The 26084-nt window shown below is 40.2% G+C and overlaps 1 protein-coding gene across 2 annotated transcripts in view; it reads left to right on the top strand.

Annotated features, from left to right (window-relative positions):
* ELAPOR2 (endosome-lysosome associated apoptosis and autophagy regulator family member 2) overlaps positions 1-26084 on the top strand; it is a 183372-nt gene that overhangs the window by 156438 nt on the left and 850 nt on the right. Inside the window, exons 17-20 of one of the 2 annotated variants that reach the window (XM_024738458.1) lie at positions 7661-7787; positions 12194-12372; positions 13367-13532; positions 20051-20188. In XM_024738458.1, coding sequence (XP_024594226.1) covers positions 7661-7787; positions 12194-12372; positions 13367-13532; positions 20051-20188 — 610 coding nt within the window. Of the gene's footprint in view, positions 1-7660; positions 7788-12193; positions 12373-13366; positions 13533-20050; positions 20189-26084 lie in introns of those variants that run through there. The other variant, XM_024738459.1, reaches the window with a different exon arrangement.

Raw genomic sequence — 26084 nt, forward strand, 5'->3', positions numbered from 1 at the left:
CAGGTTGTGGGGAAGAAACCCCCTTTTTTTTTTTTTTTTTTTTTTTTTTTTTTAAGCACACTTTCTTTATGAGAAGGTGTATCCAGAGATTCTTTCACTATCCTCTGATATCCCACCATATGACTTCAAGTTCAGAGGTTTGTTTTATTTACTATAGCACTTCTGAGGTCCTTTCTCGGACCTAGCAACTCACTTCTCTGGAGTCCACCTGGGTGACTTCTGAAGCCTCCTCCAGGAGCCTCTATGACTTAAGCAGATAATGTTACTGAAGACTAACTCTGTCCTTCAGAAAATGTATCACTCTAACTCTCCCAGGGTGGACTCTGATGTTTTGACGTAATAAGGAAGTAATAGTCTCATGATGTTAAATGATGGCATCTAGAAACTAATTTTTTTCCCTGTGAGGAGAGGAAAAGTTAAGTTCCTCCTTTGACCTCAGGCAGTGTTTTCTACTTGACTGTCTTTGCAAGGGTTTCCCAAGATCATATGCAGCAGAATACCTTGGGGTGTCTATCTTTTTTTTTATTTTAAAATTTATTCTTATTTATTTATTTATTTAAAGCAATCGATCATTTTAATACTTTAGCTCACATTTTTTTTTTGTTCAAACAGAAAGTCACAAAAATTGTAATCATCTTCATCAGTTCGCTCAGTCCCGTGTAATTAATTTTTTTTCGTCTTGATCCTTTGTTAGCACTTTTACGAATTTATCAGTTTTCCGTTGGAGTTCTGAAAATGCTTATTCAGTTCAGCAGTATTGTCAGTTACCAGAAACCTGTACTTGTCAGAGTCTTTTCCTTGAATTCCTTGAAGATGAAACCCTTTTATAGGAACATTTTTGCAAAAGCATCAGAGTGGGGTGTCTATTTTAAAACTGATTTCTAGGCCTTCCCTGAAACCTAAAGAATTTCCGAGTGTTTGGAACAGGAATATTTATAAAAACACAAGACAATTCTGATACATATTAAAATTTGAGAACCGTTGGTCTTAACCCCCATTTTGGAGATTTGACTTTTTTGTTTTCTGACATGGATTCTCACATGTTGTTTTGCATTTTAGTTTTCTGAAAAGCTAAATTAAAAGGTCGTGGTCTCCAGGGTGGATGCCTTCACCCATATTTTGATGAAGCTCTGTTTATAATTATGACGCACACTGAAGTCTGAGGACCACGTCTCTAGGGAATGCTTTTAACCCCACAACCTAAATGTGCTGGCCTTTCGTTCTTTCTTTTTTTTTTTCAAACATCTTTATTGGAGTGTAATTGCTTTCCAATGGTGTGTTAGTTTCTGCTTTATAACAGAGTGAATCAGCTATACATATACATATATCCCCATGTCTCCTCCCTCTTGCGTCTCCCTCCCACCGTCCCTATCCCACCCCTCTAGGTGGTCACAAAGCACCGAGCTGATCTCCCTGTGCTATGCGGCTGCTTCCCACTAGCTAGCTATTTTACATTTGGTAGTGTATGTATGTCCATGCCTCTCTCTCACTTTTTTCATTCTTTCTTGAATCGATTTCCATCAGGGCACAAGGGGGAGCTCTGGGACCAGGATCAGAACATGAGAAACAGCAGCTTGTCCGGAAATAATTAGAATTTTTTTTTTTTTTTTTCTTTAAGCTGTAGGGCTGAATAAAGATTTCCTACTAACAGAAATGTTAACAGAGCCAAATTTACTTAGGTTACTTTTGAAGAGGACTTAATTTGCATTTTTCTCATCTGAGCTTTAAGTTCTCCAGGAGAGAAAGAGAGGTGCTAAGCAGGCACTTGCCTTGCAGAAGTCTCATATGCTGACCAGGAAGTCACTATAGGGAGTCCTTGGCAGTTGGGAAGGGATGCCATCCCCTGGAATTCTCTCTTGGTCAAGAATCTTGGCAAACCAGGCAAAGGCGACTTTGGCAGTAGTACTGTTGGCCGGGGCTCTGTGTCTTGGTGACCAGGGAAAATATCAATGAGAATGTCTTTACAGAAAGTGAAAGGGCCAGGAGAAAAGGGGAACTGTGTTCTCCGTGCATCTCGCATGCAGTGCAGAAGGAGCGGCAAATATTCTGGACCGCCTACTAAACAGCAGTTGGAAACAACAGCCTGTCTGTTTGGTCTGGCAAATGCAGTTGGTTTCTAATTCCACAAAGTATCTGGAGGGTGTGAGACGTTTTCAATTAAACTTAACAGCGTGATGTCTGTGGCAGATGAAATCAGAGTCGGAGTGGACTTTTGAGATTATCTACCGCAGTTTGTACTTTGGCCAAAGAATAAATTGTGAACACGATCGACCACTAATATCCGTAAATAGATGCCTCTCCAGCTTCTGCCTGAAAGGCTTTCCAAACCCCTAATCATGATCCTGCATGGTCAGAGGAATCCAGGATTCTCCTTCCATTAGGAAAAATTTAGACCTAAGCACGTGTCCGAAGTGCTCTTTCAAAAACATGAGAAATTGCTGTTAGTTTTAACAGCAAAGTTTTATAAAGGTTTGAAAAAATTTTTAAAAAGCCTTATTCGAAAACAGGTAGAGGGAACCATGTTTACTCTGGTAATGGAGGATGTCATAGCCCATTAGAGATCCTTCAATCAAACCCATTTACTTGATACAGTAGGAAACACCAAGGACCCATAGCTATAGAGTGGCGCAGTCAAGATGGAATGATTTCTTGACTGTGTCTGTTGTTCTTTTCGTGCCATCGTGCTTTCATCTTGTCATTTCCCCCTCTCCCTTATAGGCAGAGATTTGCAAAGAAGCACATTTAACAGAGGCAAGTAGCACATTTATCCGGGGGACAGCTCAACTGATCTGCCAGTGATTGGTACCTTCTTTTTAATGACTCATCTTTCCTCAAACAGGGTCGTCTTTATTAATGTTCTGAGTTAGAGGAAAATCTTCCTCCTCTCTTTCTTACAACTTAGGACCATATTTAATTGCTTGGGTAGTTGATAAATAAATCCAAAATCGTTTTGTGAAAGCCTCCTTCAAAATCCAAATTCATTTTCATTATACGTGTAGCTTCTGAGGAGATTGTCTCTCACAAAAGGGGTGCTTCACACTTCTGTCCTGATAGTGTTCAGAGGTCGAGCACACCAGGGGTTTCTTCACAGGCTCTGATTTAGAGTCTCTCTATCGAAGTCGCTGGATCTATTGGATGCTAGTGTTTTTGTTGATATTTGGGGAAGGACTTTTAAAGCCAAAACAGTTGTCTATCCATTTTAAGTTATTAAAAGCCAGAGGATAGGGCTTCCCTGGTGGCACAGTGGTTGAGAGTCCGCCCGCCGATGCAGGGGACACGGGTTTGTGCCCCTGTCCGGGAAGATCCCACATGCCGTGGAGCGGCTGGGCCCGTGAGCCATGGCCGCTGAGCCTGCGCGTCCGGAGCCTGTGCTCCGCAACGGGAGAGGCCACAACGGTGAGAGGCCTGCGTACCGCAAAAAAACAAAAACAAAACAAAACAAAAAAACCCATCTACATATGGGGCAGTTCTTGCCGAAAACAAACTGGAGACTGGCAGGAGGGGTCATCTATGACCAGGACTGTAGAGAAAGATTCACATGGAGTCGAGTAGGAAGGGAAGAGAAGCGATCAGGTCGGGACCTGTGCCCCTAGGAGGGGACACAGAAGAGGAGGGAGACATCACAGGCTTGGAGATCCTCCCTGAGGAGTGAGCCGTTTGAGCCACTTAGTGAACACCCCAGCCCTGGGGCCTGACACAGCCAAGGAAACCATCAGCAAAATGAAAAGGTAGGCTGCTAACTGGGAGAAAATATTTGCAAGTGATACGCCTGATAAGGGCTTAACCCCCCAAATATATGAACAGCTCATATAACTCAATATAAGAAAAAAACTAATTTAAAACTTGACGGAAGACCCGTATAGACATTTTTTTCCAAAGAAGTCATACAGATGGCCAACAGGCACAGGGAAAATGCCCAACATGGCTAACTATTTGAGAAATGCAAATCAAAACTACAATGAGATATCACCTCACACCAGTCAGAGTGGCCATCATTAACAAAATCACGAATAAATGTTGGCAAGAATGGAGAAGAGGAAACCCTGGTATGCTGTTGGTGGGAATGTAAATGGATGCAGCCACTGTGGAGAACATTATGGAGGTTCTTCAAGAAACTAAGCATAGAATTACCATATGATCCAGCAGTTCCACTCCTGGATATATATCCGAAGAAAATAAAAATACTAATTCAAAAAGGTACCTACACCCTAATGTTTTATGGCAGTATTCTTTACAGTAGCCAAGTATGCTATCCAACCTAAATATCCATCGACAAATGAATGGATAAAGAATTTTCATTTTGAAAATATTTAAAAATGGACTGTGATGGTTGCACATATTGTGAATATATTAAAACCCATTGAATTGTACACTTTTATATCGTGAATTGTATGCTATTTGAACTATATCTCAATAAAACTGTTTTTAAAAATTTTTTAAAATAAGGGACTAGGTAGTGTCAGTAAATATAATTTGTCCATGTCTTCATCAGATGCTGGCTTTTGCGAGTTAACCAAGGGTAGAACCTGTAGAAAGGGAGATTTTTGCAGGAGACCGGTAAAATTTTATAGATCTAAGACTTCTAGGTCAAAATATCTTGTGTTCAAACTCTGTCATAAGTGATTGATGCTCTTCAGCCTTAGGGCAAACAAAATTAGAGCAAGGTGCAATGGTGTCTTATGGACCCTACACAAGAAGGGTTTCTGCCAATGACAAGGCATCTGTGGCAGAGAAGGGCTGAGCTTCCTGAGATTCCAAAGCCAAAAGGAGTCACCAGGAGGTCAGAGAGCATTGCCTGTGCCGGAGGATGCCAGACTGTACAAACTTTGTCTCGTTTCTTTGAACGTGTACTCATTGGTTTCTGTGGTGGTCACATAGAGCAAAAGTTATGTAGAAGCACAATTAGCGACACCTGTAAAAAGCTGGTTGGGAGGAAAAGATGGTGGTGACACAGGTCAGCAAGGGGAAAGGTATTTCACATATCTGGCAATAAAAGATTTATCTATCTTACTACTTTTTTTCTTTTATCTTTTTTTCTATTTTCGTTTATATATGTAAGCACTATTGAAATGATTACTGCTTCATACTTTCTTGTTACTTCCCAGGGAAGGCCTGATTCAAACAGTGACAATTAGGTTTATAACAAAGAGTCAAATTTGGATATTCCACATTTTAAATGATTGATTGAGTTAAAAGAATTAAAGAATTGATTCTAAACTAAATTGCTTTTAACCTAAGAGTTTCTTTTAAGAAGTGAAGTCTGCCAGGGAAAGGCACTGAATCATTGTAGTATTTTGACAATTAATGGCAGCTTTATAAATTATATCAACATCTTGATTTTTGTTTGTTTGTTTGTTTCTTTGGCTCTACCAGTTCTTTAGAAAGTGATGTGCATTGTTAATGGTCTTTTATATTTTGTAGCGCTTTAAACTTTACCAAATTGTTCTCTCATTTTATCCTTTATAACCACCCTATGAATGCAGTATAGCAGACATTCTGCTTTTGACAAATTATAAAAGTGATACGGTGGGGAGGGAGGTTGAATCACTTACGGAAAAACACAGAATCATTTGAAAGTCCAGTTAGAATCGTAACCCAAGTCTTCTCTGTAGAGCTTTTTGCCAGTTTGATTAATTTTCTCCTTTTTTTCATTGGTTGAGTTCTTTTTTCTCAACCTTTAGCATACTTACTCTTTCCTCTTCCCAATATAAACCGTTTTTTCTCCTTTTAAAGTTTTTCTGTGTTGGAAAAATAAAATAGAAAATAATTCAGGGAGGAAAGACTTGAGCAGGAAAGCCTATTGGTAATTTTTGCTAAATGATCAGAAAAGTGTAATTATTTTGAAAGTTGCAAAGCATTGCTATGCAAATAAGGCATTCTTGAAGAATTTTTCTCATTGATTACACAATCTTTTTCAAAAGAGCAATTTTGAGTTGCTTTTACTGATCTGGAAGGTAGAGGGTGGGAATAATTTTTTAAGTGGCATGGTTTTCATCTATTGTACTTTCCTTTTAAAAAAATCTCTCTTTGCTTCTTAGTCTGAATATATTTATTACTCTCTTTTTACAAACAGAGAAATTAAGGCAGTTAAGAGAGTCAAGTCATTTTTCAGAAGAGCTGCTCTTCACCATTGTTCTTAGTTTTGACAATCTGGGTCTCTGTTTCTGAAGTATGTCGTACAGAGCATTGCTTTTGTTTACCTCCCACCCATGTCCACTTCGTCTGTGGTACACGGACACTTCAGAAAGATAGACATGTAAAAATGCATAAATTTTCAGGCATGTAAATTTGTTTCAGTGTTCATATTAGGGTACCTTAGAATATATTTAGTTAACTGATAGTATGAAATTTTACCTTTCTGGTAGACTGAAAATTAAAGGTTTGGGTACTGTATCATCAGAAAGGCATTTGAAATGAAAACTTTTTAAAAAGGGATGTTTTTTGGATTCTCTCTATTATTGTGTGTCTATCATTTTGCTATTAGTTGTTTCAGGACACCTATACTCTGCACCAGCTGAGGTCTGAAGGAGGTTTTCAGGGCAATGCCCTGTATTTACACAGCTTGACCTAAGGGAAGTGCAGTAGGCAGACTAAGGCAACAGTATTCCCCTGGTTTTAATGGATTCATGAACAAAATAGTCATTCCCATTAGAATCTTCCCAAATAGTTTCTTGCTTCAATCAGTAAGGATTCACCAAGAAACTTTCCGGCAGCTTTTTTTTTTTTTTGGGTCATTATCTGTACCTGTTTCTTTAAATTAAAACCCCCCCAGCTTTATAGAGATATAATTCACAGACCATTAAAATTCACTCATTTAAAGCGTACTGTTCAGTGGTTATTGTATATTCAGATATGTGCAAGCATCACCATAGCCGATTCTAGAAATTTTTCATCACTTCACAAAGAAATCCCATACCCTTTAGCTATTACCTCTCTAAATCTTAGTCCCTTTCCTGATCCTGAGCAACCACTAACCTACTTTCAAATGTTGAAATCGAGTTCCCTGTTATGGACTTTCATCTGAATAACATCATACAATATGTGGAACTTTTGGTTGGCTTCAGTCACTAAGCATAATATTTTTGAAGTTCATCCAAGTTGGGGCATGTATCAGTACTGCATTCCTTTTCATGGCTCAGTAATATTTCATCGTATGGATATACCACATTTTGTTCATCCATTCGTCTGCTGGTGGACATTTGGGTTGTTTCCACCTTTTGGATATTATGAATAATGCTGTTATGAACATTCATATACAATTTTTTTGGTATGGACATAGTATTTTCATTTCTCTTGGATATTTACCTAGGAGTGGAATTGCTGGATCGTATGGTAATTGTGTTTAATTGTGTGTGGAACTGCCAGATTCCTCCAATGCTGCACCATCTTATATTCCCATCAGCAGTGTGTGAAGGTTCCAATTTCCCCACATCCTCACAACACTTGTTAATATCTGTTGTTTTGATTCTCACCATCTTGGTAGGTGCAAAGTGGTATTTTGTTGTGGTTTTTGTCTCCTTTAGATTATTTTTCAGGTGTTTCCTCAGCATCCATGCATTGCTTCCCAGTATGTTTGCAGCATGCATTCAAATGTTGATTGGACTCAATTGAAGGTGTTACAAAAGCTGTTGGTTTTGTTGTTTTTCATGTTTTATTTCAGCAAGTGTCCAGCAGGTACCTGTGATGGATGTACATTCTATTTCCTGTGGGAGAGTGCTGAAGCTTGCCCTCTGTGCACAGAGCATGACTTCCATGAGATTGAGGGTGCCTGTAAGAGGGGATTTCAGGTAAGAGGCAAAACTATCTAAGCAGAACTGTGTCATTGAAAATATAATCGTTTAGTCCAGCATTGCTTCCACCATAGAAACTGAGATTCAGTAACATGGCAGAAGCTTATAGTTAACTTAATGAGATATTAATATGTATTTTAAATCAAGTTTGATACCTAGACTCCCATATGTTGAGGTAGCTGAAGATGTGTACTAGAATTGGGGAAAATGAATTCTAGCAAGGGAGCTCTAGACTATGGATATTTACCCAGAGTATAAGGAAATGATATAATTAAACCCAAATATGGTTTATATAATGCAGTTATAGGTATAATTAAGATGAGGATGATATAACTGACTCTCCACAAGAAGCATACATAAAGAGTGAATCTCACGTGCACCCCTCCCACATATATGTAAATCAAGATCCTACTCTATATTTTCTCTGCAGTCCTTCGTTTGCTTACTTGTTTTTTAAAGTAAAGTTGGGATTCTCTTCTCCGTATTTTTTTGTTTCCATTATGCCTTTAATACACTTCCCTTGTCACTAAATTTTTTTAAAAAAACATGACTTTTAGTTATTGACAAATGTGCTATTACATATGCAATTTGGGCTTTAATAATTCCCCTGTTGGACATTTAAGAAAAAATTGAAAACCATCTTTTTGTAAATACGTCTGTAATGGACATCTTTGTTAGACATTTGATTGTTTCCTTAGAGTTTATTACTGGAAAGGGATTAACTGGGTTCGAGGAGATGGGACATTTTTAAGGTTCTTGATACGTGTTACTAAATTGCTTTGGTTGCATCAATTTGCTTTTCTACTAATAGTGTTTGAGAGTACCCACTTCCCTGCACCAGCTTTGACTAGTACCATAGAAAAACCCAAGCTTTACCTCTTTGAAGATGACTTACCACTTCACTCTCTCCAGATTCCATTGAAATGACATTGAAGAAGCGCAGATGAGAGGATAAATCAGTACCAGTGGTGGGGACCCTACTGGAGAATGGGCATCAGAGGATCAGAGATTCCAATGGGATTTCTGAGATCTAGAAGGTAGACGGGATAGGACTGACTTTCGGGTCAGCATGGAATGATGCGAGGGTGCTCACTGGGTAAGGGGACCGAACAAGGGAGCTGTTCTTTCCAGGAAAGTCTTAAGGAGCTAGTAGTTGGCAGGTTGGAGGGTTGAAGAGGGAGAAAAAAATCTGAATGTCCCCACCCAAAGCCATACATTCAGCGTATTTGGAAGCAGTAGTGTCCACCTTTAAGAATAAAAAAAAAAACATTGAGAACTATTCTCTACATTGGTATTTTTCATACTTGAATGACAGTGAACCTGTAGTAGGAAAGACATTGTACATGAAGCCTAGTACACAAACACAAACTCAGACACATAGAGATATGCCTAAAAATAAAATTGTTTTATGGAACAATACTTATTTTCATATTTTATGATAAAGTATAGGCATAACAATATAAAATGTTTTTATTAATACTTTAATACAAAACAGAGAAGTCTCCAAATAGACAAACTAATCAGAAAATTAGGAAATGTTTAATTCAGTTAAGTGTGCTTACCTGTAGATAGCTCATTCTGGCTCAGAGCCCACAGATACAACGCTACTCACACATCGAGGGCACGGTTGAGCCAGGTTTTCAACAGTTTTAAGTGGGTCAAGGATAAAAATTCCAGCCTCACAAAAAAAATGGTTTCCTTTTAATCCTCCTAATAATACTGATACATTTTTTTATGCTTTACAGTGGAAATTAATCTTTATCTTTTCTCTAAAATTATGCTAAACTTACTATCTTATAATCCTTTTTTTTAAAGAGTAAATCAAAAATAAAAGGTGCATTCCCTTCTTTGGCCACCAAGTTTAACTCAGGAGTTTTGAAAAGCTAAATGACCTTCTATCCAAACGTTCGTTAATACTTCTCTTCTGGAAGGTAGTGATTAAAAGTTTAAGACAGTGGGGTGGCAACAATTTCTCTAGTTTTACCTCATTCAAACTGTCTTCATTGAAAAACCTCAGTTCAACATCTTATAAGAATGTTAGGAACAGTTAGTTGCGAGGTGATGCTTTTTAAATGTCTGTTTTTGCCTTAAGAATAATACCTTTTGGAACACTTTGTTGTGTTTGACATGTTGAGGTATGTAATTCCCCCCATACCCCACCCATAGTTCCAAATCTACTTTGAGAAATACCAAAATCAGTTAAATATGCCCTTCTGTTAATACTTAGATGTCAATTTTGAAAGTATTTGCCAAATGAGATCGAGCTTCAACTAGTACAATATGAAATGTCCTTCCTTAGGGTGTTCCATTGCAAGAACGAACAAATGGGTTTGCTGCAGTAAGTGGGTATGTTCATCTCCAATCTCTGAATAATATATTTCGAAAAGTCTGCTCTTTGGTGAGCTTTCAATACGAATGACAACTTTCACTGCATTTTCCAGTATGTCGGTGAACAAGGGTGGATTTCTTTGGATGCCAAAGCCTCAAGATAGGAAAAAACAATGATTGCAAAATATTGTGAAGAGTATCTTTTAATTGCTTTAATAATTCTGCATTTCCATCCCATTGCCTGCTTCATTCTTTACAGTTTTGCACTTTATATTGACTGAGAGTCTGCTTTTCCAATTCTGTAAAGACATATAATCCAGAAGCACGTGAAGTTAAATTTACACCCTACAAGTCCTCCACATACAGCTGGTATACACTAAAAGAGCTACATGACTTGTGATAAAAGCTCTTATCAAAATGGATCTCAAAAATCTATACCAGGTTCTAAGTACGTACTAAGCATTACTTCTAAATGTTATACGGTAGTAGCGATTTGAAGAGATACTGTGTTATCACTGAGAGGTAAGTTTTAAAATTTATCAACAAATTGATCTCACCCTGTTCGCAAAATATCCCTACATGCTGGAAGAAAAAATTTTTCAGCTGCGGTGTCAGCCATTTTCTTGTTTGCCAAAGCCATGGCCTAATGAAGGGATAAAGCTTCCTAATTAATAGAACAACTAAGAAATTCATAGAATGGCTAAGTTATAGAATGACTGAGAAATTCTGCCAACAGCTTGATTTATTTTTTTCTTTAACAATTTGAGGAGCTTATGGAAATTTGAAAATTCTGGGTTTATAAGTATGTATCTTTTTAATGATGAAGTTTTAATGGTTTGTTTTTCCTTGGGCATTACAGCTTGCCATTTGCATTGGGTGTGGCGTATGTGATACAACCACGTAAACCCTTTCATAGTCTAGTTTCTTGTTGGAATGCCCTTCAGATGTCCTCATTCCTCACCTTTCTTATAAAAATCATGTGAGCCATTTAAAAAATAATTTATTCACACTAAGTTTCATGAAAACGTTACACTAAAATTTTTTTCAATCACTAATGTCCTTTCTAAAAAGTTCTTATCCAAAACTTGGTTGAAATTCTTCCTTGGAGTAAATGGGAATCTCCTGTACACTGTTCACTTCAGGACCAACTGTAAAAGTGTGTGCATGTGTGTGACATTAAACATTATGGTGTTAGGCTTCTGTTAGGGTGTTGATAAATGATTGTCATTCACCGGAAAATTTCGGGAGGCAAAGTGAGCAGAAAATGTAATGCCTTGTGTCATTTAATGTCACTGGATATAATCATCGTGCAGATTGCTACCTGTCCTTGTGTATGTTGAAATACATAAGGAACCGTGCACTATGCTCTGATTTTTGCTTCTAATCTGTCTTATTTGTTTATTTAAAAAAAAATTGCTGGTTGAGACCCAGTATATTGATTTTACTATTTACTAGTTGACTGCAGGGAGCAGTTTGAGAACATTGCCCTAACAAAATTGAGTCATCTGCTTTGGGAGGACGAGAGTAAGTCCCTCATGTGGGTAGTGATGACCCAGAATAACACCCTCCTTATTTTGGCCAGGGGAAGCGGGGCGTGCGGTCTGTGTGCCTGCCCCACACCAAAGCCTGCCGGTCATGCTGCACTTACATGTCCTGGGTCCGGGGTCTGCTCTTCCACTCAGCGGAGAGGCTTTCTGGGGAAATGGACCTACGTGATGAGTGGGTGAAACCCGTTCCAGTCAGTTATATGAAACTATCTAAGCGTTCATTTAAAAACATGATTTAAGAAGTCAGGACTCATCAGAAATTTGAAGAAAATAGCTCAAATGATATATCCAGATGGAGTCATTTTTATTCAACCTCATCAGCATGAAGCAAGCCTTCTGATCTGACAATTCATGGTCTTGTTACATTTTCATTCATCATTGCCTTATTCTGTCTCTTCTGTATCCCTTTCCTCTCTTTATGGAGCTTCGGTTAGATGAAAGCCGAATAATCCTCTCTGCCTACTGTGAATAACAGTTAGCAAAACCCTTTGCCTTCTAAATCTCATTTCTTATGTCATTTTTTCAAAGGAAACCTTATACGTGTGGAATGAACCTAAGTGGTGCGTTAAAGGCATTTCTTTGCCTGAGAAAAAGTTGTCAACCTGCGAAACAGTTGACTTTTGGCTAAAAGTGGGAGCAGGTGTGGGAGCTTTTACAGCTGTTTTGCTGGTAGCTCTAACTTGCTACTTCTGGAAAAAGAATCAGAAGTAAGTAACCTCTGTATAAGAACTGAGAAATCTCTTTTGTTGTGAATATTTTAGAGTTAATCATTATATCCAACAGTTTCTCTCAGAGACACAAGAAATTTCTCGTAGTGAAGGAGTTATAGGAAAGGCCTTTAAGAAAGCAAATGGAAATGACTGTTGTTCTGATAACAGAGATCAGAGAACATTAGAGGTAATTGAATTAGATCCATTGTTTTTATAAAACAAGGAACAGAGGATCCTGGCTACTCAGGTAGATGGGAGCAGAGCTCAGAAAGGAAGGCAGATTTTCTCTATCTGTTTTTCTTTTCATGACATCATGCTGCCTTCTTGCCTCATCTTTTCTCTTTCGATTTCTTGTGGGCAGATATTTGCAAAGAAACAGACTAAGTGTATACTCCAGGACTTTCAGAATCTGGAGTTGAGTATTGAGTGTAACTTCCAATTGTATATTGATACATTATATGATTTGGCTCTTTTAAAATGATTTACATGTCAGTTGGGCTGTGAAAGCTCTCTACTGTATTATCTAGGCACAGTTGTAATATGTGGGGTGGGGAGTAGAAAGGAATGAGTGATAGAAATAGTAAAGACCAAATCACTTGCCTATGTAATATTCTCACCCTACGAACTAAACTTCGGAAAACTGCATAGTAAATTAGTTCCCAAATATTTATAAATGAAAAAAATGCGTTCAGACCTCTAATCTTCTCTTTGTTTTTCAAAGGGTTTTCATAATTGGACGCTTGAATCACTGTAAAATAAGTATGATAGCGTTAACTGCATTGCACTGGTTCTCTGACATTCTGGAAACGATTGGTGTGTAGACGGTAGATTAATGAGAACACATAGTGTTACGGCTATGGGTGAAGGGAATATGTTGGTGGAGCAGCTGTACTCCACGACGATTTAATTAGCTGGTGTATGACCACCCCAAAGAAGTATTAATTTATATTAAACAGCCACTTTATCTATTTATTTATTTGCTGCTACTTAGACTGGAGTACAAGTATTCCAAATTAGTAATGACGACAAACTCAAAAGAGTGTGAACTCCCAGCTGCAGACAGCTGTGCTATCATGGAAGGAGAAGATAATGAAGAGGAAGTTGTATATTCCAATAAACAGTCGCTACTGGGAAAACTCAAATCCTTGGCAACAAAGGTGAGAGCAGAATTTTAACCTGGTATTTCTGTGTATTTATAAATAAAGGGGCCATATTAACCTAACAGTAGTGCAAACCGTGTCATTCAGGGTGGGTATTTATCCAGTAGAAATACTCTTAGAAGTACAGAAGGCTGTAGTAAATACAAGAATAATCACTGCAGCATTGTTTTTGTTGGCTAACCAGGTAGAAACAACCTTAAACACCATCAGTAAGGACTTAGATAAGAAATTTCTGTATATCAAAGTAGTGGGATGCTGTGCACCTCTGCAGATGTTAAAGATTGAGATGTCTATGTGTACTGATATGTCAGTGGGTCCAGGGTAAATGAAGCGAAAACAACGTATAGACTATTGCATTTCTGTTAAATATACATTTATACTAGTATTTGAATAGGAAACTACTAATGATAGCTGCTTTGTGAGAATTTTGAATAAATGGGTGTCTTTAGTCTTTGAAGTAATGCAGTTTTATAATATTTGAATTTGCACAAAGATTATGTATTATAGTATTAAAAAACAAAAATTTTAGATAAATAAAAGATCTCATTTATTTATATTTTTTATTTTATAACAAGATTTTTTCATACAGAGGAGATAAAAGTTATATAAAATGTTGAGATATTACTTATCAGATGCCATCACATTTGTCGGCTTTGAAATGATTACTGTATCCAAACAGATAGCATGAAGCCCTAAGTATTATTTGTAGACACATTTTATTGACATTCTTCACCATTGACTTAAAAGATGAAACATTACCAGTTTACCCACGCAGGAATAAAGACAGAAAGAAACCAGAAAGAAAACCCATTTCAAAGGATTTTCAGCAGGAAGGACATGTGGTGAAAGATTGCATTTATTGAGAGTGTCTTAGTAATCGTTTCCTAATTTAGGCACATAACTATATCATAGGGGATCATTTAAAAATAAAACAAATAAGCCCTATTCCCCTTATACTAATGATTTTTCTTAATATGGTAGTTTAGGGAGGATACTATTGCTGTGGGACAGTGAACGTACAGAGATTGTCAAGAGCTGAGATTCTGAGCCTTCCATGGTTTCATGGATACTTTAGAAGACATGGGACTTCTGATCAGAGACAAAGGACAGTTTAACACTCACAGCAGAAGCACTAGCCAAAACATCAGCATTTATACGAGTTGCAGAGCCCCACGTCCTGCAGATGATGCTTGTACACACAGTGGTCTGCCTTACAGGAGAGGAACCTTAAGCTTTGAGAACCTGAATCTTCTAGAAAGGGCAGAAAGCATCTCTGTCCTTTGTTCCAAAGGGAGATAGTGTTGTTATTGTACTGGACAGGTAGCATGCGTGTTCATTGCTCAAGAGGGAAATAACTATTTTTAAGACTGTAAGCAAGCCCGCCCTTTGCTGTGGAAGGACACAATATCTTTATTTTCAAAGGTTGCTTTCTATACAAAGTCCTTTGAAAAGGTAGTCTGGAAAAAAGGGAAGTCAGTGTCTCACTCATAAGATAGGCAGAAATGCAAGAGAACCATTGGGGAGTTGTCTCCCAACAGATCCAAACCTCCTTCCTGCAGTATCTTGGCTTCCGGCAACTTTCCCGTTAGTACACCATTCCACTGTTCACTCTGATTAATCTGGCTGAGGCTGGAATCAAATCTGGTCAGTTTGCTTCCTATAGCACTTAAAAAATAGAGCTACTCCCAACAAGACACCAAACAGCAAGACGAGGCCAACCTGTATTATTAACCTGGATCATACCAGGGTTCCAGACTCAACTAACCAAACAAATGCCGTAAGTCATCAGGGTCCACCTTAGAAAGAGGTGGCTTTCTTTTTAGGTCCCTGAATTAACCTTTCCACTCAGCCTGAGACCTTTCCACTGGCACTGAGACCTTTCCTCCGTAAGATTCAGATGGAAGAGGGTGAAGGACATTTTCAAAAATTTACGAAGACCCTATACATCTCCCACTTTTGTCTACCTGGGCCCTGGTAGGGGAACTTGGTGAGCAGTGTCCTCCACCAGGTGGTCGTTATCCTTTTGGTCTAGGAAGACGGCAATCCAACAAGACAGTCCAGGCACAAAGAATTTTAGTGACTGTACAGATCGTGTCTTGGCCCTCAGGGAGGAAGTATAAGGCAGTTATATTGTCCATAACAATGTATGGACAGTGGGTTGATGTTGACCTTAATGCCTTCAAAGGCTGAAGTGGTATCATGGATTACTTCAGTTAGAGTCAGAAACAAATTTTGTACTGCCTTTTCTTTCTTTTAAAAAAATTTATTGAAGTATAATTGATTTACAATGTTGTGTTAATTTCTGTGTACAGCAGAGTGATTCAGTTATACATATATGTATTCTTTTTTATATTCTTTTCCGTTGTGGTTTATCACAGAATATTGAATATAGTTCCCTGTGCTATACAGTAGGACCTTGTTGTTTATTCACCCTATATATCAGTGTAATAGTTTGCATCTCCTAATCTCAAATTCCCAATCTGTCCCTCTCCCCTCCCCCTCCCCCTTGGTAACCACAAGTCTGTTCTCTCTGTCTGTGAGTCTGTTTCTGTTTCGTAGATAAGTTCATTTGTGTCATATTTTAAATTCCACATAAGTGATATCACATGGTATTTGTCTTTTTCTTTATGGCTGACTTCACTTAGTAATGTAATCTTTATTTCCATCCATGTTGCTACAAGTGGCATTATTTCATTCTTTTTTACGTTCCATCTTTGCTAATTGAATAACTACCCATGGGGTGAGTGTGAATAACAAGTCAGTTATCCCTCCAGGAACCCCTTCTGAGTAACCAAGGGTAGCCTGATACTGAAAAGAGCCTTGCAGTTGTCTAAGGGCTAAATGATCTATCGAGGATGTTTTCATAAACAGTTGAATTACGACCACTCCTAGAATACAAGTACAAGCCGTGCTGTTTTTAGGAGAGAAGTTAACATCTGGTTCTATGCAAAGAGTACAGACCTAGAGGTACACATGGGGCCTCTGGAAGGGAAGTATTATTTACAGTTGATACGGACACCAAGAGGGACCTGTTTAGTTAGGCTGCGCTGGTCGATGGTGCCTGCGACCTCCTTGCTGGCTTGTAAACCTTAGCGTTCCCGATTCATGTCCAACAGTTGTGTCTCTTCTTTGTCTTTGGAGAGACTGCTTGAGGGCAGTTTGTCCAGCTTTTCCTGTTTGTCCATGCCGCAGACTGGGTGGTATTTGTCCACTCCATGGAACGATTGAGTGATGGCAGTGGGAATGGACATGTTGATCGTTGTTATTTGGGGGCAGAAGCTGGCATCATCCCTGCTGTTTCTGATAGAATTTTCAGTAAGCCTAAGGGGAATGGCAACCAGATTGTGGTTTGAGCATCTGGTGGATTTGGTAGACCCAGCAGTCAGTTAAATTTAAGGCACTTGCAACAGTTTGAGAGAGGAACACTAAGGTGTTTTCCTTCATAGGAAGGTGACAGGGTGGCTTTGAAAAACAAATAATCATTAGTATCCCTTCGTCCTTTGCCCCTCTCAGGGCCTAAGGTACCTCCTTCCTAGGTGCCTTACTATCAGACTGCACTGTTGATCTTCCACTGGTACAAATCAGTTTGTCCCATTTCCGTAGCTAAAGCTCCGCCTTATTTCTACTCATCCCCTACTGGAGTTCTGTGCTGCCAAACCTTCAGGTGCAAGAAGGTCAAGGGCTTTTAAAAATGCGTGTGACGACCTAGTGTGTTTTCTACCTTTGCCCATGTGGGATGGTACGAGGTCTTGATGAGCTGTGTAGTCAACCAAGTAGTTATTATGCTTTTGATCTAGGATCATGACAATCCAACAAAACAATACAGGTGGCTAAACCGGAATTATATTTGAATCTTCTAGGCTCCCTTCTGGCAGGGCTACCACCAGACGTCCTGGGGGTTGCTGTTGGGTTAAATAAGGACCCGTCATGCCAGTAGTGGTCGGGGCAGAATCCTGGGTTTTCATATGGGTATATAATCTTATGTAGGTTGTATTGATATATTCTTACTTATTATATATTTTTACTAAAAATTATCCATGAAGCAGCCAAGAGGAGATAATCTCTTAATCCCTTTCTGGAAATAGCCATATTTAGTAACTGAACTGCCTTACTAAGATGTGTGGACCAGGAGGGGATGAGGGAGATAGAGGCAGAAATCTTTTTGAGTCAGTTTTTGAGAAGGCTATTCCGATGATCAATGATCCCTTTCAATGGTAGGAAGTGTGGAAGGTCCACTGAGTACCTCTACTCCCAGTCCATTTTTCTGGTAGCTTTTGTGATTAAAAAAAAAAAAAAAAAGGGACACCACTGTTAGGCTGCAAATGGTCCACAAAACCATAAACATTAAACAGATGTTTTGCAAGGGCCACGGTGGTGTCACTGGAGTTGGCCAGTCACTCTGGAACAGCAACACCGTGACCCGAATGGCTGTCAGCAGTGATGAGGCACCACCGATAGCCCCGAGAGGTGATCAAAGGTCTGATTTAATCAATTGTCAGGGAAATATTGGTCAGCTCTTGGTATGACTCCCAAGTCTTGCATGCTGTGGTAACCTCTGCGTCAGGAAAATAGAGTCCTTCACTTTGAGCTCAGTCTGTGAAGGCAGATTTATTGCCATGCTGGACAGGATTCAAATGCTGTGTAGGGTTTGTGGCAGTCTGTATGGTGCAGTCTCTCTAAGGTGCTTAACTCTGTTTGGTCTTTTCAGAGGATGGGCATCTACCTAAGTGACCCAGATGATTTGATCAACAGCTAAGATTTGTTTCCAGATTTGTTGCCCCAAAGAGAGGTGAAGAGTAAGGGGTTTTCCAAATAGCAGACCAAATAGTTTGTTGACAATGGCTATTAAATCTTGGCAATAGCTCAAGAGTAAGTAGAAATATGACAAGGTGTATCAGAAGAAGTATTGGCCACAGCTGTGAGAAGGGCTTTGGGTTCTGGCCACTGAGCCAGGCAATCTTGTTGGTTTTCAGTTATGCATACTTGTGCTGAGATTGGACAGCTGCAGCAGGTGACAGACACCATTGGGTTTCAGCTCAACCGAAACATCAGTGAACCAGGCCCAGGCATGAAGTAGAACTTCGGTGAACCCAGGACCCCACAGAGCCAGTGGCTTCATTTGGGGCAGAGGAGCCAGGGGATAACCTTTCTCTCAAAGAGTCTGCTGCCATATTTGCATGTGAGGCTGAGATGTTGCTGGGTCAGACCAGTTGTATTCTTGAATATACCATTCATATTTGACAAGTGAGACTGATTGGATGCTTCCCACCTTGTTGACCTATCAAGAGTGGGACTGTCAGGCTGTAGAGTCCCAAAGTGTGTGTGGTAATGGCATTCAGTTTTGACAAGAGCTCAGTAACAAGCTAATAGCTGCTTTTTCAAAAGGGCTTTTATGTACATGGTGGCCACATCAAGGTGATGAGTCTAAAACCCCAAAGGATGCCTCCGGGGGAAGGCAGCTTCCCACTGCCACGGTCTCCAATTGACAAAATCATTCATCGCAAAGAATTGTATCATAAAGTGGTCATTAGGGCTGTGAGGCCACAAGGTAGAGAGCGTTACTCACCTTGCTGGGCAGTTGATAATACAGCCTGTTGGCTTGGGCCTAACTCAAAAGATACTATTTTGTGGATTAGCTGATATGACAGAGCAAGTAGACTACTCACGTGATACCATACTGTGTCCAACAGCAGAGTGCAGTAAGGCGCTGGGCTGTTTTTTCTCGACTGGAAGATAAAGCATTGCACATCTGCCCACCTAGTCTCAAGAATCTTTACTTAGTTGGCAGCTCCCTGAATTTTGTGAGGGTTTATCAGCGGTCTCTGCTGGCAGGTCTGATAACACAGGCAAGGCTGTTGAGACTGAGACGTCTGACTTGACACCAACAGGACATCATTTATAGTGACACCTTTAGGCACCAGAAGGTAGAGGAGCTCGTGTGCCATTCTGACTCACACATTTGTTGCACATGGCAGACGAGTTGGCAACGCTTGGGGTAAGTATCCGAGTAGCCCTTCTCTTCATGTGGCTGCTCTTGACCAGGGGATTGTCCTCTGCTGCCTATGAGATAAGGAAGAACAAGCACATACCAGCAATTCCTACTGTAGATTCAGATGTAACGCAGCAACAGCACCTTGAATGGGGACGCAGAACCCTTCACACTAGGTCACATTATTTTCCCTCCCCCACTGCGAACCTAGCTTGAACCCCATTAGTTGAATTTTCAGGCCCTTTTCCTCTCACACGTTCAGGTAGGATGATGACTTCGGTGCCTGCAACAAGCAGAGTCAGAAATGTTTGAGTCCCTCCCCTTCCCCGGGCTCCCTTGCAGTCTCAGATGGGTGTGTATGGTCTGCAGTCACTCTTGGTGACAGGAAAACTTGGTCCTACCCCTAATCATCTTTTTCCTTAAGGCAGCAAAGTCAGCATCGTTGGGGAAGGAAGGGTTAAAGATGAAGAGGGAAGGGGAGTCTCTGTGACAGCAGCAGGGCTTTGCATTTGCTGTTGTTTTCCAGCAGCTGCTCACAAGCCAACCAAACTGCCATTGTTTTGGGTCCATTCAAAGTTCTGTGTTGAACGGCGAGGGCATCATTCCTGACATCATCTATTCCACCTTTGGGGACCTTTTGACTCAGAAGTCACAGCCAGATTGACTGCGCTGAAGGCTGCAGGTCTTACGTTCTTTTGTTGATTTGGGCTTGACTCACATACTGGAGTCTTTTTAAAAGGGAATTCACCTCGTTTCTTGCTCCATTGTCATATTTAAGTTAATTCCTGGTTTAAATGTAAAGGATAAGGGACAGGGGCTTCCCTGGTGGCACAGTGGTTGAGAGTCTGCCTGCCGATGCAGGGGACACGGGTTCGTGCCCCGGTCCGGGAAGATCCCACATGCCTCAAAGTGGCTGAGCCTGCGCGTCTGGAGCCTATGCTCTGCAACGGGAGAGGCCACAACAGTGAAGGGACATTTCCCAGGTGAGCCTGACCATTACTAACTTATCTAGATGTTTTGGGGTCAGTTTCTCATTCTCTAGTGACCCTTTTCCGCCTTATAAACCCAATCTGGGGCAGCAAGAGCCCCAGCAGTAGTTACTGCCTCACTAAGTTTTCCTAGGGGAATTCATCTCAGAAAGAGCCCCCAGAGGAAGCCATGGCTCTGTAACTGTGGTGAGGACCTGCTGCAAAACCTCTGAGACCTTTTACTGCATCTTTGGGTGGATCTGAAGTTGGCAGGATAGAGTGCCAGCAGCATTGAGCCCTAGGATGGCCCCTCTGTTTTCATTCTTTTTTTTTTTTTTTGCGGTACCCAGGCCTCTCCCTGTTGGGGCCTCTCCCATTGCGGAGCACAGGCTCCGGATGCGCAGGCTCAGCGGCCATGGCTCACGGGCCCAGCCGCTCTGCGGCATGTGGGATCTTCCCGGACCAGGGCACGAACCCGCGTCCCCTGCATCGGCAGGCGGACTCTCAACCCCTGCGCCACCAGGGAAGCCCTGTTTCCATTCTTAACGATCACTGAGTCCTGCCACATCGTCTCCAAAGTGAACCAGCCAACATTCTAGCACTTCACCTGGTTTCTCCCCGTAAGTGGTTTCCATTTTCTCTCTAACGCTTATCGTAGGTGCATGTTTCTGGAACTGTTGTTTGAAAGCGGGTGAAACCTTCTTTTCCTGTTGGGATGATTTTTAGTGCTAGTTGCTCCTGTGAGGCACACCTGAGCCTGACTGGGAGGCTGTCCTCCTGCCAGAGGAGAATTAACACCATCCAGTCAGTTGAACTGTGAACTCTTTGAACCCACTTCCCAGTACTCAGCCCACAACCAGCTCCCCAGTTCCTCTTCATTTCCAGGCAAGAAAACGGAGGACTGTTTTATTGCCTTGTTTGCCATACAGTGTGGTCAGCATGTCTGTTCCCAATTCTCAGGAATTTTCCTTAAATCTTGTTAACCAGAGTGTGAAGCTCTCTTCTAGAAATGTCTTCATTAATTTCCTCCTCTCATCGGCAAAACAACGAAGAACCGTGAAGGTAATGAAATCACACTCTACTTACTGGCCAACAGATTAGACCGCCATAGTTTCATAGACACTTTGGAAGATGGAATGAGTCTTCTGGGTCAGAGACAAAACACAGCTCATTACTCACAGCATTAGCATTGGCCAAAATCACAGCATTTGTATTGGTTCCTCAAGCCTCACTTCCCACACAATGAAGTGGACTAGATGACGCCTGTATACAGAGTGGGTTACGTTATTGTAGAGGAACTGGCTTGGAGAACATGAGTCTTTTATAATGGCCCAACGTATGTCTGCCATTTGCTCCACGGGGAAAGACAATATCTGTAGCTTTCTGGGTTGTAAGCAAATGTTTCCTTTATTCTAGAAGGAGACTTTATCTATATCATCCAAGGCTGTTATAGAAACATCTTTGGAAAATCACCTAGAATAAAGGACTATCAGTGTCTTTTCATAAGACTTGCAGAAACGCAGGAGGCCCATGAAAAACTATCTTCCATCACAAGTTGACTTAGACTTCTCACCTGGTGTGATCTTGTGATTCCCTATTTGTTTTGTTTTGTTTTTTAACATCTTTATTGGAGTATAATTGCTTTACAATGGTGTGTTAGTTTCTGCTTTATAACAAAGTGAATCAGTTATACATATACATATGTTCCCATATCTCTTCCCTCTTGCGTCTCCCTCCCTCCCTCCCACCCTCCCTATCCCACCCCTCTCTCCCTGTGCTGTGTGGCTGCTCCCCACTAGCTATCTGTTTTACGTTTGGTAGTGTATATATGTCCGTGGCACTCTCTCGCTTTGTCACAGCTTTCCCTTCTTCCTCCCCATATCCTCAAGTCCATTCTCTAGTAGGTCTGTGTCTTTATTCCCGTCTTGCCCCTAGGTTCTTCATGACCTTTTTTTTTTTTTCTTAGGTTCCATATATATGTGTTTGATTCCCTATTTGTAAGGGTGGTATCTTACAATGAAGGGAGCCTTTAGGTGCCAGGGAATGCATTTAAGGGAAAGTCATCTCTGAGGTGAATCTAAAAGAAGAAGTGGGCGTTATGAGCACTACCTAAAACATTCAGTGTTTCCTCCTCTTACAGTACCTCTTCTGTTTTTATGTTATAGCCAGAGAAGTGAAAACTTGAAAAGATTCTTGAAAACAGTCACAGGAAACAGGGAGGGTAGAGCTTTTTTCCCTGAGAAGGTGCAGTGTGCCACATTTTTTTTTTTTTTTCTGCAGTACGCGGGCCTCTCACTGCTGTGGCCTCTCGCGTTGCGGAGCACAGGCTCCGGACGCGCAGGCTCAGCGGCCATGGCTCACGGGCCCAGCCGCTCCGCGGCATGTGGGATCTTCCCGGACCGGGGCACGAACCCGTGTCCCCTGCATCGGCAGGCGGACTCTCAACCACTGCGCCACCAGGGAAGCCCCCCGTGTGCCACATTTTATTTTGAATAGCAATTTTAGTCAATGTAATGATTTTGTTTTCATTTTTTAAGATGAAAATTTGAAGTATTACAGAGAAGTTGAAGGGTTTGTACAGTGGTACAACCATATATCCTCCACATAAATCTTACTCTTTATTACATATCTCTCCATCCCTCTATCCATTTATTGATCTGTCTTCTTTTTTTTGATGTGTTTCAAAGTGAGTTTCAGACGTCAATACATTTGATGCCTAAACACTTCAGTTTACATATAATCGATGAGAGAATTCAATATTTTAAGTTTTTTTTTAAAGGCAAAATGTTTACACAGAGTGAAATGTATATTTCACAAATACATGATATGATGAAATTTGAGAAATGAATATACCTGTGTAACCCTAAATCCTGTGAAGATATAGAACAATGGTCTGGTGTCTGAAAGTAAACTCATGTCCTTATGTGTATACTCAATCCCCATCCCCCAAGGGAAGCTATTGTGGTGATCTTTTAAAACTATGGATTAGTTTGGCCTGTTTCAGAACTTCACATAATCGTAATGCCAGAGAGTGTAGTTTTTGTGTAAGTTTTCTTCCACTCAGAAAAATCTTTTTGAGATTCTTCCACCTTGTTGTGTTTATCTATAGCAGATTGCTCCCTGTGGAGGAGTATTCTGTTGTATGGATTTGCCACGTTTGTTCATCTGTTCTCCTTTTGATGGACCCTTGTGCTATTTCCAGTGTTTGACTGAATAAAGCTGCTATGAATGCCATTGTACAAGTTTTATTGTGTCCCACTTTTAAAAGTTTTTTTACTTTTTATTTTTAAATTTTTTTTATGTGTGCCCCACTTTTAAAAATGTTACATATGATTTCATGGAGCAAAAAACTTTATAAATTTCTTAACTACTGTGTCAAGTAAGGTTTACTTTGTCTTATATATATCCTTATTCATGTTCTAAAGGCCATACTTCTTTGGTATTTCCTTATGCACTGGATTTGTGGGGTTTCATTTATAGATTTACTTCACTTGACTTTTCTTAACAATTAAAAAATATCTTCAGTTGATTTTTTTTCCTTTAGTTCATGTCACAGTCATTTATGGGATACTGTCCACCGGGTTTTGGTGAGATGTCATATTAGACACAGTTAATCTCAGAGACTAGTTTATTGATGGAAGACACATGCACATCAAACACACACATTCATGCACACACACACCCCACGTACACAGGATAATCCGGTATGACAAGAGTATTGAGTAGGGTCTCTTGGAGTACAGAAGAGAATGGAGTACAGTTAGGTGGGTAGTGACAAGCTAAGGAGAAGCTTCTGGGAGAAGTTGGATTTTGAGTAGATTCTTGAATTTAGAGTTTTAAAAGATCATTTTATATGGCATCTTTATTTAATGCATGAGTAAACTGAGACCTAGAGAGGTTCACTTATTTGTCCAAGAGTGGGTGAGATGGGAATTGGAAACCACGTATTCTGAGTTCCAATCCAGGTTTTTTCCTTCTGCATGGTGGTGTTTCAGTACATTTTCACAGCCACTGATTGACAGTCAACCATGTGCTAGGCCTTGGGTCATATTATGGGAATTAAAAAGTGAACAAGATACAACTCCTGCCGTTAGGAAGTCCCAGTCAGCGCGCATGTGTGGGTATATATCCTACCACATCAGCCATAGGAGCAAAATCCCATGTGAATATAGAACACAGAGGAGATGGTAACGAAAGCCCTATGAAGCCCTAATAGCATGACTGTTTTCAGTGTTTTAATTGCAATATTACCTTGAGGGTAAGCAACAGGTCTCTGCCTGCCCTTGCTGAAGAACAAGTTGAATCAAATGTTCTCAAGACAGGGCCACAGAAAGCTCAGCTTTCTCTTATAGTTCATGGCTGATACTCTAACACTCTTTCCTGTAATACACTGTGAGCTCCTTGAGAGCAGACGTTTTGTATCCCATAAAGTCTAGTCCTGTTCCTGTAACACATGGGTGCCTAATAAATACTTGAATTATCGGTGGTTATTCCTAGAAAACTAAGGCTGGTGAACATGAGACTTCCGGCAGGCTCTCCCAGAGCCGGTGGGTTCGGGCGCTGCGATCTGCAAGGCTGCTCTCTCGGGGGCTTGTCGTCTCGGTAGAGGCAGGGACATGGGATATGCTGGTGTTGATGCTATGATTTTTTTTCTGTAATCCTGACCATGTGGCCTTAAATTGATCTGAAGTCTCTGATTTCTCCACTCAAATGAGAGAAGACACAACAGCAATCTCATTCTTCCTGACAGATACTCAGTATCTATTTCCTGTTGTTTTCTCATTTCACTTCTCTGCTTTAGAGGCACATCCATGTGCACCCAGGACTGATCTGCCTCCTATTTCTTTTATTTTTAAAATAATCCTAGTTCTGTTCATCCTTATTCTCTTCAACAGCATAGTTCCCCCACCCCATTCCAACAGCCTTCGGAAAGCTTTGTCTAACCATGAAAACATTGGGAGAAACCTCACCTCTTATTTCTCTTTTTCCCCATTAAAGAAGAATAATTTCTCTTAACAGGCTACATTTTGAATGTATTATATAACAAATGCCAGCAATGATATATTTGCATTAAAATTTTGATTTATTATCCTAGATGACTTCTTTTTAATATATTTAGTAGGCATGATTCCCAAAGATTTTCCTCCAACATATCAGTGGACCCAAATGATCTTGTGTCTTATTGGTGTTATCTTTATTTCTGCTCTCCTTTTTTCTTATTATTTACCCGGTGTTATCTTGAGAATATTTAGTTTACTGTCTACAATTTGCATGGATAGGTCATCTATTTCAGCACCCGGATCAAATATCCCCCTTGCATGGGTCTCAGTGATTTCTTCACAAGAATCACAGCTTCATCTTTTGGTATCTGTTGCAGTCATGTGTTTGCTTCTGTTTTGAATTGTGTGTCTTATCCCCTGGACATCTGTTTGGGATTGACATATACGCACTGCTATATTTAAAATGGATAACCAACAAGGACCTACTGTATAGCACAGGGAACTCTGCTCAATATTATGTAACAACCTCAATGAGAAAAGAGTCTGAAAAAGAATAGATACATGTATATGTGTAAATGAATCACTTTGCTGT

The sequence above is a fragment of the Neophocaena asiaeorientalis genome, unplaced genomic scaffold (assembly GCF_003031525.2).
Source record: "Neophocaena asiaeorientalis asiaeorientalis breed wild unplaced genomic scaffold, Neophocaena_asiaeorientalis_V1.1 scaffold89, whole genome shotgun sequence".
In the NCBI taxonomy this organism is placed as follows: Eukaryota; Metazoa; Chordata; class Mammalia; order Artiodactyla; family Phocoenidae; genus Neophocaena; species Neophocaena asiaeorientalis.